This window comes from Malaclemys terrapin, chromosome 7 (assembly GCF_027887155.1).
Source record: "Malaclemys terrapin pileata isolate rMalTer1 chromosome 7, rMalTer1.hap1, whole genome shotgun sequence".
In the NCBI taxonomy this organism is placed as follows: Eukaryota; Metazoa; Chordata; order Testudines; family Emydidae; genus Malaclemys; species Malaclemys terrapin.
Window position 1 is genome coordinate 108,856,546 of NC_071511.1, and position 13,140 is coordinate 108,869,685.

General features: G+C 38.0%; 1 protein-coding gene across 1 annotated transcript in view; it reads right to left on the reverse strand.

Moving 5' to 3' along the window:
• LOC128840787 (disintegrin and metalloproteinase domain-containing protein 9-like) overlaps positions 1-13,140 on the reverse strand; it is a 38,562-nt gene that overhangs the window by 7,027 nt on the left and 18,395 nt on the right. The window contains exons 12-19 of the mRNA XM_054035200.1: positions 9,411-9,582; positions 8,703-8,792; positions 7,900-8,095; positions 7,638-7,743; positions 5,764-5,938; positions 4,330-4,410; positions 2,951-3,056; positions 1,702-1,834 (exon numbers count right to left, since the gene is read on the reverse strand). Of these exons, the coding sequence (XP_053891175.1) occupies positions 1,702-1,834; positions 2,951-3,056; positions 4,330-4,410; positions 5,764-5,938; positions 7,638-7,743; positions 7,900-8,095; positions 8,703-8,792; positions 9,411-9,582 (1,059 nt within the window). The remainder of the gene's footprint in view (positions 1-1,701; positions 1,835-2,950; positions 3,057-4,329; positions 4,411-5,763; positions 5,939-7,637; positions 7,744-7,899; positions 8,096-8,702; positions 8,793-9,410; positions 9,583-13,140) is intronic.

The following is a 13,140-nucleotide window of genomic DNA, read 5'->3' on the forward strand; positions in this document are numbered from 1 at the left end:
AAAAATTAATATAAATCTAGATTAATTACATTTAAGCAGCAGTGTGGCCCAGTGGCTAGGGCACTGGTCAGGGGTTTGGAGACCAGGGTTCTTTGTCTGGCTCTGTCACTGTATGACCTTGGACAAGTCATTTACTTCTCTGTGACTCTATTTCCCCTACGACCCTTTATCTGAATTGTCTATTTTGACTGTAAGATCTTCAGGGCAGGGACTATCTCCTACTATATGTTTATACAAAGCTTAGTACCACAGGCACCTCCAGGTGCTACTTAATACAAATATGACAATAAATAAATACAATATATATTAGAAAAGAATACTTGAGAAGTGAGTAGAGAAAAGGAACTGAACAGTTTAATTAAAACAAAAAGGTTCCTGTATAGCCACAAACTTTGCTGCCTGAGAAAAACACAAATGCATCAGGAGGCCAAAGGTGTGGAACTACATGACCATAATTTACGGCAACTTCTGGCCCAGCGTTTCTTTTCTTTTTAATCTTTATTTTGGAGATACAGAATTTACAAGTGTGGATTTCATATATATTTCACAATTTTAGGGTTTTCTGCATGATTTGTTTCTCACAGAAAAGGATTAATTTAAGAAAAAGAAAGCTCCAATACTGCACCTGATAATGTGTCTGCCTGCACACTGATTTAAATGGTGCCCTGCACATGCACAGTCCACTCACACACTATCAATTACAGGATCAGAGCCTAAATTTCTAGCTTTTTCCATTGTACAGATCATCTTCCTAAACTAACATAGGCTTTTGAACCACTGCACTGTAACCCAGCCGTACAGAAAACTGCTTCCAACCAAACAGTAGTTTCAGAGGATGTAAATATGACAAATCTAAAGCAATGCCTATGATCTAATCAATAACACAATCCAATATTAACTTTTAACATCCCCTAAAAATCAGAGGATGAAATTTCACCTTATTTACAATAACACTGAATCCACTCCCCCTTTTTCAAACTTTAACATTAGACCTTCAAATGTTAATATAATCTCCCTTTACTTCTTCACTGCAACTAATTTAGTGGATCCTACCACCAGTCCTATACTTTCTTTTTTCAAAATGTACTAATAATTTTTCCAATCTATTCCAGAAAAGAATTGGACTGTATCCATACTTTTTTTTCTGTCACAAACCCAGAATTAGTTTATTAATATTCTAAAGAAATAAGAAGCAATGTGGGGTCTAGTTTCCCCAACTGGAAGATTTTATAACACAGACAGCTATAGTGAGGTACATTTGTGACTAGCTGCACTTAAAGAAATACATGATACCATCCTTACATGACAAAACATAGAAGCTACAGATCTCTCTTTCTAATTTAATTTACAGAGATGACATTTCATTACCGCGTGAATCTCGCATCGTCCAATCATGAGCACCAAATCTGGAGAAAATCATTAAATACCTAGGCAGAGCTTCAAAATTCTCCCTTTAGGCTGTGGTTAGACTGGGTATTTTGACAACTATTTCCTACTGTTGATAACACCACGGCAATTCCACTGGTGGTAGAAGTGATGGGAGCCTTAGTACAGACAAAGTCACCACAGGGGTCTGCTTTATAATACTTAGTGGCATTAAGACCTGCTCTGAGTAGCATTAGAACATGATATAATCAAGTGATGAAATACCCTATTGTGACAAGAATGACATTGGTTGTGAAGAAAATAAATTTTTGATACCTGTATCTTCTTCTACTTTTCCGGCAAAACCTTCTCTTTATTGCATCTCTCTTGATAACTGCTATCACAATTGCAATTAACACTGGAAGCACAAGCAGGAAAAACACAAGCAAGCCATCTCTAAGTGATGTATCTAGGAAAAAGCAATGCAAACAACATGAGCTAATCATCTTGTTTAACTTCATTATGCAAACATTTTGCTTCTGTATTAACCTTCTTGTTGAGAATGCTAAAACCTTTAAGTAATCATAGATAAAATTCTGATCAGTATACACACATTAGTAGCTCCAATGAAGTCAATGTAACTAATAGTATAAATCACACAAGCAGGATTTGGCTCTAAGATCAGAGGTTGCTTGCCTTTTTTTTTTTTTAAGAGATGAAAGTAATGTGCTAACTTTTCTATCTTTTTCCATAATGTTTATTTTTTCAAGATCCCTGAAACTGACAAACACAATTTCACCTTTAAAAAAAAATTATTTGCTTGCCCTAATTTTCATTATTTCTGTGATTCAACACATTTTCTTCAGCACACTGACAAATCAAAAGTAGGTTGTTTTTCTTTTCAAAATAAGAATTCAGTAAGAGATAAAAGGTTTTTTATAAAGTTATGGATCAATTAGTTTTTTATATAAAAAATAAAAAAGTGTGTAACATGCTCTATGGTATATATAAAAAGCAAGCAGGATTTGGCCCATTCAGCTTATCAGGATTTCCTAAATTTAATTAGATGTGTGGATCAAATCCTGAACACTTTATTTCACATGCATGATCCTCCCAATTCTTTAAGTGAATAAGGAGCACAGGGTTCAACCCACAGCTGTAATCAACCTGAACTTTTGTGATGTAAACAGATTTGTATCTATTTTTGTAATAATATATTATTTTTGTGCTTTTATAAAAATAATGATTTCTAAACAATTAGAATATTTTTTAAAGAAAAAAATAACAGATATGTTTTTAGTACAAGCTTACACAATATGAATGTTGGGCCAAATTGTGGGCAGGACTAAATCCCACCGTGTCTCTCTAATATCCTGGCACTGGCACAGCTATAACTACACTGTATATAACTCTCTTTAAATCAGTGGAGTTAAGCCATCAGAGGATTTTGTCCATTCTCTGGGGTCCTGGTCCATGGCTGGGGCTCCTATGTGCTACCATAATATAAATAAAAAGGAGACAAAAGTAAGTAGTAGTTTATTTTATCAGACATTACAGTCAAACGGAAAGAGCTTCAGCATCCTACCTATATGAGTTGGACCACTGTCAATACTGCCACCATAACCCGATTTATCACAGAAAGGAGGAGCCCATCCAGGATTGCAGTGACAATTCCCGTTGTTGTTACACACCTGTAGCCACACAAGATACCACAATTAAATAAATGTTTCGTAGCTCTGAAATGTAGTTTTTGCATTTATATTATTTACTTCTCCATATTCCATCTGAGAGATGGGAAAAAAGAAGGGTTCCATTCAGGATTGTTAACCAAGGTCCTGATCCAAAGTGCACTGCTGTCAATAAAAGGACTTCCATTGACTTCAACTGGCTTTGGAACAGGGGCCAAATCCCATGCTTGAAGGGACATCAGGTTCCAATTCAAAATGAACTTCTTTACAATTGTCACTGATAACACAATAAATTATTTAAATGAAAGACTTATAAAATTGAATAAGATCTTGTGCCTATGGTAGCTGCACTCTTTTTTAAAGACTCCTTTTTTATCAGACATATGAAATGTTTTATTTGGAAGCCACCTCAGGCTACAGCCTTCAGACCTTTCTGAGCTAGTGGTATGTAAGCAGTACTAGCACGTACCCAGAAAAGTTTGAAACATTACAACATTTATGGTCAACCCCAGAGTGAGGGTTGGTTGTAGTATAAGAAGCTGAACCTCCTCAGGGTTACTCCCCGCCAGTACAATGACTCTCACAGATAATCCAATCGAAGTCAATGAGACTCCACGTAGTTGCAAAGGACTGTGCTAATGGATCCCTTTGTAAAATTGCAGCCTAAACGTGTACATCCATTTAGAACAAATCAGAATTGCCAAATGAACAAATCATATTTAGAGTTGTACATGAAGAATTGTGTGTGAAAACAGAGAGTGGTGGATAGCTGAAGGAGGGATCTTGGCACAAGCATTTTTCCCCCTCCACTGGCATTCCCATACATTGTGAGTGATATTGCTGGCTCCTGTGGCAGCAAAGCCTCTACAGCAATTAGCTCCTTTTCTCATTTGTCTTGCATAGAACATTGTTTCAAAGGAGAGCTTCTGGGTTTTACTATATTTGGATCCTGTTCTGATTTTTCACACAGGAATATTACATAATTCATTATATTTTCCTCTGCAGAGAATTACATTGCTTTCAAAACTGGACAGCTCATCTAGTAATGTAATGGGATCTACTTTGCCTATTTCATATTAAATGTACTATCCACATTAGTGATGAATGGTTTACAGTGCATTGGTAACATGAACGATAGATAAAAAAAATGAATTTGACTTTTAGTACAGATTAGAAAAAACAAAGCATATGTTTCATTATTTATTTTATTTATTTAGATCTACTGCACCTATCAATAATCTCTAGAAGTCTAATGTAATAAAAATAATATACTTACAGCACGATCATTACACTTCTGCATTACATCGCAGTTGTAACCAAGCTCACTTGCATTAACACATTTAAAGTCTACACAGGCCTGAAAAATATTAAATATCTATTTTAAAAGAGTACTTCAACTACCCTAATATTTTTATAAACATAAAATAATATATATAAAAACAGTAATACTGCAAAATGTAAGTGGTGAGAAACAAGGCTGTCTAAAAACACATGATTCTTCAGAACTCTGGTTTAATTTATCACACATTTTCATGCACTAGGATATACTTTGATGCAAATGAAATCAGAATATGAATAACTATTTCTTTTAAAGTGTTGTTAAACCAAACAGCAGGCTTTATGGTACAGAGCTAATAAATACTACTTCTCTGAGTGCATGTATATATAAATGAACATTAAGTATTATTTATTGTATCAATATATAGACACACACATGCACACACATATATATAAAACACACAAAAACTATATAGAACATTACTTGAGCTGCAAAGTTAAGCACTCAAAAATTAGGAAATGCCAGATTTATAGTTGCTCACACAGCCCTATTTCTGCTTCTTTTGTCCCTCCAGTATACTGACTGAGACCAGGGTGATGTGAAAAAATAGTATGTGATCATGTCATTAAAGCTTGTATCATATATGCACAAGAATTAAGGTTGTGTGGAGCAGCACAGATCTGGAGTCTCCTAACTTTTGAGTGTTTGACTTGGCAATCTTATCAATGTTCCTTTAATGCAGATTTTGTATATAATTTTGTATGTAATTTCCATTTTTTTAAGAACAAGATCAAATAAATTCTACATTGCTCAACGACAGCAAAGTCCCATCAGCATGGTGAAACTTGAATGTTCAGTGCTACATCTTGTACCAACAGCATATGCTGGCAACAGCAGAAGGCTGTTTTCCTGGGGAGGACATGGGTTGCTGGGTCTAGGGGTGATGGGGAAGTGAATTGGCTCTCTAATAGGAAGTGGAAAAACCTCTTCCAACAGTAACCCTGTCTTCCCAATGCAATGCGTGCTGCTGGTGCTGCTGCTTTGGTGGTGGCCTGAGTCCTGCCTCTTAAGGTTTACTGATTTTGTCATGCTGCCAAAATTTTCCTGTGGAGCGCAAGTGAGAGAAGGGAAATGGCAGTTTTTAACAATTTATATGTCAGTTAAATCTGAATGGAATTTCATGGGACAAAGAAAAGGCACTTCCTGTAAGTCTGAGGGGATTCTCCCTGCTGAATATCAAAGGTTATAGTACACACAGACACTCTTTTTGAGACAAGTATTTTGAGTGTCATGAGCCCAAGTGGTTATGAGGAAAATTAAAATGTGGCTTAATGCTTTTGAAAGCTAAGGGTCTTATAGTAAGATGTATTAAAAAGAGAACTTTTCATTAAGTGTCATGCATTCTGCAATAACCGCTGTGATCTACCTTACCTTTCCTTTTCCACAAGCAGTTCCCTTTTGAACTTGAGCAGGATCAGGGATATCTGACCCTAGGTCAAAGTCAGAAGTCACACATGAAACACCACCTTGATTGCTGACAACACTAGAAGCAGGAAGATTTTCAAGACTGACAGGTGTACACTGAAGTTTGCCACACAGACTATGTCTGTAATAAATGAATAAAATACAAATATAAGGTAGCAGGGAGAAAACAGACTCAATACAAAAATATTATTTATTAATAAAGTCACACAATTTACACTATAAGCCAATAATTTTATCTTGCTGGAAATCTCATATTCTAAGAAAGTTTTCCCTTCTCTTTCTCTGTGTGTGTGTGTGTGTGTATCATATTTTATATATATTGAAGACTGCCTATCCTGAGCCTTTGGCACAGTGTAATTTTGTGTGTGTGTGTGTGTATACAAGGTATTTCCACCTTTGAGGGAAAAGAGGAAACATTTCTCTTGCAGGTTGTTTAAAAAGAAATGGCATCTGACAGAACCTGCTCAAAATCCTGGGATACGAGAAGTAATCCCAATGGAGATGGATTAGTGGAAAGAGTCCTGTTGATGAAGAGGATTAATGGTGCCTGATAAATGTATTTTAGCATATGGCTCTGCAATTTATCAGATGGATATCACCATAATATATGTGTTTGTCTATGGGTATATAAACACACATGCCCCAGCTATAGGCGAGGCCAGTAGTATTGCCTATTAAGGTTGCCTGACGCTTCTCATTATGAGAACCTGTTTTCAGGTGCCAAACTTTAACCATTTGGGCTGAAATTTTGCATGCTGGGTGTTGCCTCACGTTGAAATTTTTGGAAAAATTCTTACAAAAGGGTTAAGCCATTTCCAAGAATGAGGCTAGGGGAAAATATATTGTTTTGCCTGTGTTAATTTCTGTCAAGCTTTTATTTGAACACTTTTAGCAGCCACATGCTTTGTAGCAGGAACTTGAAATTTGGCAGGGGAGTGGCCTTTCTGACAGAGGTGTGCCTTTTGCCTTCCCTGTGAAAATCTGCCCAAATTTGGCCAAGTTATAAGCCTTTGAAAAACAAATTACAATTCCCATATTCTCAGTTCTATAGTGATGAGAGACACAGAAAAGCCCTTGGGGAGATTAATATGTTTGTCTTCAGAGCAGGGTCACACCCCAGGTTATAAACTATATAATGCACTTTAGTGCATAACTGTGGCCTTCCTATGAGGTTTTTTATTTTTTACAAGGAAGGGTCTGATGTAGGTCATCTATTTTAAAAATACCTGCGATGATGGGACAGACTCTCTCTGTGCCAAGATCGGCTGTTTATGGCTACCTGATTCTGTGGCCTGATCTGCCCCATCTTCCATCTAAGTTAGGGGACCATAGGCTGATCTAGGGACCATATATCATCTGAGTGCAGCCTGATACATTCCCTCCCTCCCTCTATGCCGTGCTGGAAGTGTGGTTGATGCAGGAACTAGGTGGGTCAGCTTTCCACCATTTGAGAGCTCCTATCCATCAAGGGACCTATCAGCTGGCCAAGTACTGACAGATTATAGCTCCTTTCCATGGCCTAAGCAGCACAGAAGGGCTGGTTCAGAGGGGAGAATCTGGTTCAGTTTCTTCAAAAGAACATTTAAGTAAAGTTGAGTTTTACACATATTGTTTAAATTGGTTTTAAGAAATTGTTTTAATCAACAACTTAAAACAGACTAATAAAAAATGAAGATTAATGTAGGTAAACTCAGGTAGGCCAAAGTAGTGAAGCATGTAAGCATTATCTGTATAATATATACTTTACATTATGGTACTGTTTATACGAATAAATGACAGGAGGAAAGATTAGATTCAATTTATACCTGCTGGTCACTTACTCAGTGGGACATTTATTGTACATTCCCCCTGACATTCCACAGTTTCCAAATCTATCTCCCTTCATGTTGGCTACTTCAAAACAAGTATCAGGTGCTTTTCTTGCTCCTAAAAGAACAATATCAAATTTTAAACAACTAATATATTCAATAAAAATGAATAATCCTCAATGGCTATTTAAATCCTAGGTACAAGACAGAGCATATGAGTGAATTTTTCCTATTAATATGAATTCTGTTATACAGTCAAACAGTTTAAAAATACCTTTTCCATAGATGGATTCACACTGTGAATCAAAATTCTGGCAAACTCCACTATAGCAATATTCTTTCATGTTGTTACATGGGTAGCCATTCATGATATATACATCATCTGGGCAGTATGGGTATGTCCCATTGCAGTATTCAGGTAGGTCACAGAAATTCATTTTTGGTCTACATTCCACTCCTGCCACTTTAAACTATAAATGGAACAGAAAATTACTCTGTTTTATTTTGCAATAGTAGAAATTCTAACACAAAGGTATACAATGATTATGTAGTAGGTTCGGAAAGAAAATATGCTTGTAAATTTGAGGAAGATGAACATAGTTCTTCATATTAATATACAGAGCACGTATGCCACTCCTGTGAGTTTTTTGTGGCATGTTGATACAGTTGATGAATTTGATCATGCACAGCACTGGTTCAGAGTGTGGCATTTATAAACATCAGATAAAAAATGAGGAATAGACAGGGGATGCATGGAAACTCGATCCTGCAGTAACGAGAGCACTACTACATGACATCTAATTACTTACAGCAGAAGTCAGGCCAGAGCTAACACTTCATTTGTAAGCTGAAGATCACACATAAGGCCATGAATCCTCAGACCAAGATTCTCTGTTCATCCACTGACCCTACTTTAATCTACACTCTTGAGTACGGTTTTAATAATGTATGTACAGGTGTCTAAAGACACTGTGATAGATCCATTTCTAAAAATTTAAAAAAAATATTCAATACTAATTAGTACCAATTGTTTAAGGTAAGAACATAAATTAACAAAAAAGGGCTCTTCCAGCCTACCTTGCAATTTTCACAGCACAGCCCCATAGCACACTGTGATCCAGACTTAAGTTTGCAGGTTGCAGCATCACAGCAAGGATTAGTACACTCCTATAGCAAAGATATGAATTAGGGACACAGTGTTTTTACTTTTCTCTATAGTCAGCGGTTTCTGAAGTACACAATCAGATTAAATTCTGACCAGAAGCCAAATGTATTGAGTCTCTTTCAGTATCTGAAGTTTAGAGTTCTCTGTCCTATTGGAAGGCAGCATGCAGTTTGGCTATGTATCAGAAACTAGAGAGAAACTTTATTTTTGATTGGTTATTTGCATAGGGATAAAAGCAGGTAAAGCAACAACTGCTTTTCTAAATAGAACCGGGTCCTAAAGAAGCAGAACTCCACAGGTTTTTATTAACAGTTCGGAGCACTCAATATATTTTATCTCCAAGCTAAGAGTACAATATTGAAATGATTTGTTTTTAGGCTTTTTTTTTGGTGTCAGAAAAAACCTTCAACTGAACAGGGGTTTTTCCTCACCACTGATATTTGCTAGCATATATGCTAAGTAGTACCAATCACAGGCGCTGGCCTCATTTCCCTGGGGGTGCTTGACTCCCACTCCACCTTGGGCCCTGCCCCCACTCCACCCCTTCCCCCAAGGAACTTCTTTGTACAAAACAGGTTGAGATTGAAGCCTGGATGCCCAAATGAATTGAAGTACTATACCTGGGGTTTGCCACAATCGCATTCTTCATTCTTATCCACCACATTATTGCCACAGACAGGTTCTGTGAAAATATCACTTGGTTTTGGAGCATTTTTAAGACAGTTTCCTCCACCATTCAAAATGAGATTCTCAAAATCATTGGCACTACAAGTGCTGAAATTCTTGGATGCACTAGAAAGCATAATATTGCATTTGTTTGGCATACACATTTTTCTTAGTAAAGATACATTTATTTCAAGTCATTTAATAACAAAGTTCTATACATTGCTTGTGTAATAGTAGAAGATCATTGGGATCACTCATTTTTTAGATCTATATATTGCATTTAGCGAAATATATTTCTAGGAGTTTTAGTCTTTCATATATTCATAGATTTTAAGACCAGAAGGGACAATTAGATCATGTAATCTGACCTCCTGTATAACACAGGCCATTGAATTTCACCCATTTATCCCTGTATTTAACCCAAAGTGTTTGACTACAGCAGGGGTGGGCAAACCTTTTGGCCCGAGGTATGGAAATTGTATGGTGGGCCAGGAATGCTCATGAAATTGGGGTTGGGGTGTAGGAAGGGCTCTGGCTGGGGGTGTGGGCTCTGAGGTTGGGCCAGAAATGAGGAGTTCAGGGTGCAGGAGGGGGGCTCTAGGCTGGGGCAGGGAGTCGGGGTGCTGGGTTGAGTGAGGTCTCTGGCTGGAGGTGTGGGCTCTGGGCTGGGGCTGGGGATGAGGGATTTCGGGTTGTCGGACGGTGCTCCAGGCTTTGACCAAGGGGTTCAGAGGGTAGGAGGGGTATCAGGGCTGGGACAGGGGGTTGGGGCACGGGGGAGGGAGGTGAGGGCTCTGGCTGGGGGTGTGGGCTCTGGGGTGGGGCCAGAAATGAGGAGTTCAGGGTGCGGGAGGGGGCTCTGGGCTGGGGGTTGGGGTGTGGGAGGGTTGGGGGCTCCAGCTGGTGGTGCAGGCTCTGGGGTGGGGCTGGGTATGAGGAGATTGGGGTGCAGGAGGGTGCTCTGGGCTGGGATTTAGTGGTTCAGAGGGCCGGAGGGGAATCAGGGCTGGGGCAGGGGGTTGGGGCATGGGAGAGGCTCAGGGATGCAGGGTCTGTGCAGCACTTACCTCAAGCACCTCCCAGAAGCAATGGAATGTCCCCCCTATGGCTCCTATGCAAAGGCACGGACAGGCAGCTCTGTGTTCCACCCCATCCGCAGGCGCCGCCCCTGCAGCTCTCATTGGCCGCAGTTCCCAGCCAATGGGAGAAGTGGTGATGGTGCTTGAGGCTGGGGCAGTGCACGGAGCCCCCTGGATGCCCCTAAACATAGGAGCTAGAGTGGGGACATGCCGCTGCTTCTGGGAGCTGCATGGAGTGGCCCCGGATCCCACTCCTTGGCTGGAGTGCAGGAGTGGGGTAAACCCCAGATCCTGCTCCCCAGCGGGAGCTCAAGGGCCAGATTAAATTGGCTGGTGGGCCAGATGTGGCCTGCAGGCTGTAGTTTGTCCACCCCTGGACTACAGCATGTCTTCCAGAAAGGCATACAGTCTTAATTTGAAGCCATCAAGGATGGAGAATCCACCACTTCCCTTTGTAATTTGTTTCAGTGGTTAATCATCCTCACTGTTAATTTTTTTGGCCTTATTTCTAACCTGAATGTTTAAGCTTTAACTTTCAACTACTGGTTCCCATTATGCCTCTCTTTGCTAGATTAAGGATCGTGATCTTCTTTTTGGATAAGCTAAACAGATGAGTTCTTTAAGACTCTCACTTGAAGACATTTTTTCCAGATCTTGAATAATTTTTGTGGATTTTGCACAACACCCCTTAAGAGAGAAGGCAAATGTGCTATAGTAACAAATATTCCTTACCTAAATAATTTACTCAAAGTCTTGAATTTACAAAGTATAGTGACATCTACTAGCCATACTGTAGTTTGAAGTGTTATTTGTTTAAACCCAATATTTTTGAGGATGGATAACCGAAATTAGAATATAAATAGGGATGTTGATTAATCACAATTAACTCACGCAATTAACTCAAAATAATTAATCACAATTAATTGCACAGTTAAACAATAGAATACCAGTTGAAATTTATTAAATATTTTTGGAGGTTTTCTACATTTTCAAATATATTGGTTTCAATTACAACATAGAATACAAAGTGTACAGTGCTCATTTTATATTATTTTTATTACAAATATTTACACTGTAAAAATGGTAAACAAAAGAAAGTATTTTTCAGTTCAACCATACAAGTACTGTAGTGCTATCTCTTGATCATGAAAGTGCAACTTACAAATGTAGTTTTTTGTTACATAACTGCACTCAAAAACAAAACAATCTAAAACTTTAGAGCCTACAAGTCCATTTAGTCCTATTTCTTGTTCAGCCAATCGCTAAGAGAAACAAGTTTGTTTACATTTAAGGGACATAATGCTGCCCACTTCTTAATTACAATGTCACTTGAAAGTGAGAACAGGCATTCACATGACACTGTTGTAGCTGGTGTTGCAAGATATTTACATGCCAGATGTGCTAAAGGTTCATATGCCTCTTTATGCTTTGGCCATCATTCCAGAGGACATTCTTCCGTGCTGATTAAAAAAAATGCGTTAATTAAATTTGTGACTGAACTCCTTGGGGGGAGAATTTTATGTCTCCTGCTCTGTTATACCTGCATTCTGCCATATATTTCATATTATAGCAGTTTTGGATGATGACCCAGCACATGTTGTTCATTTTAAGAACACTTTCACTGCAAATTTGACAAAATGCAAAGAAGGTACCAATGTGAGATTTCTACAGATAGCTACAGCACTCGACCCAAGATTTAAGAATCTGAAGTGCCTTCCATAATCTGAGAGGGATGAGGTGTGGAGCATAGTTTCAGAAGTCTTAAAAGAGCAAAAAACTCTGATATGGAAACTACAGAACCCAAACCACCAAAAAAGAAAATCAACCTTTTGCTGGTGGCAGCTGACTTAGATGATAAAAATGAACATGTGTTGGTCTGCACTGCTTTAGATCATTATCGAGCAGAACCCATCATCAGCATGGACACCTGTCCTCTGGAATAGTGGTTTGAAGCATCAAGGGACATAAGAATCTTTAGTGCATCTGGCATGTAGATATCTTGTGACATGGGCTACAACAGTGCCATGCAAATGCCTGTTCTCACTTTCAGGTGACATTGTAAACAAGAAAGAGGCAGCATTTTCTTCTGAAAATGTAAACAAACTTGTTTGTCTGAGCAATTGGCTGAACAAGAAGTAGGACTGATGGGACTTGTAGGCTCTAAAGTTTTACATTGTTTTATTTTTGAATGCAGGGGGTTTTTGTACAAAATTCTACATTTGTAAGTTCAACTTTCATGATAAAGAGATTGCACTACAGTACTTGTATTAGATGAATTGAAAAATACTATTCGTTTTGTTTTTTACAGTGCAAATATTTGTAATAAAAATAAATATAAAGTGAGCACTGTATACTTTGTATTCTGTGTTGTAATTGAAATCAATATATTTCAAAATGGAGAAAACATCCAAAAATATTTAAATAAATGGTATTCTATTATTGTTTAACAGAGCGATTAATTGCATGATTAATCACGATTAATTTTTGTAATCGCACAATTAATTGTGATTAATTTTTTTAATCACTTACAGTCCTAAATATAAATGATGTTTAGTTTAGAGGAAGTTCTTTTCCATATAAATTATATGATTTCCATCTCTAATTT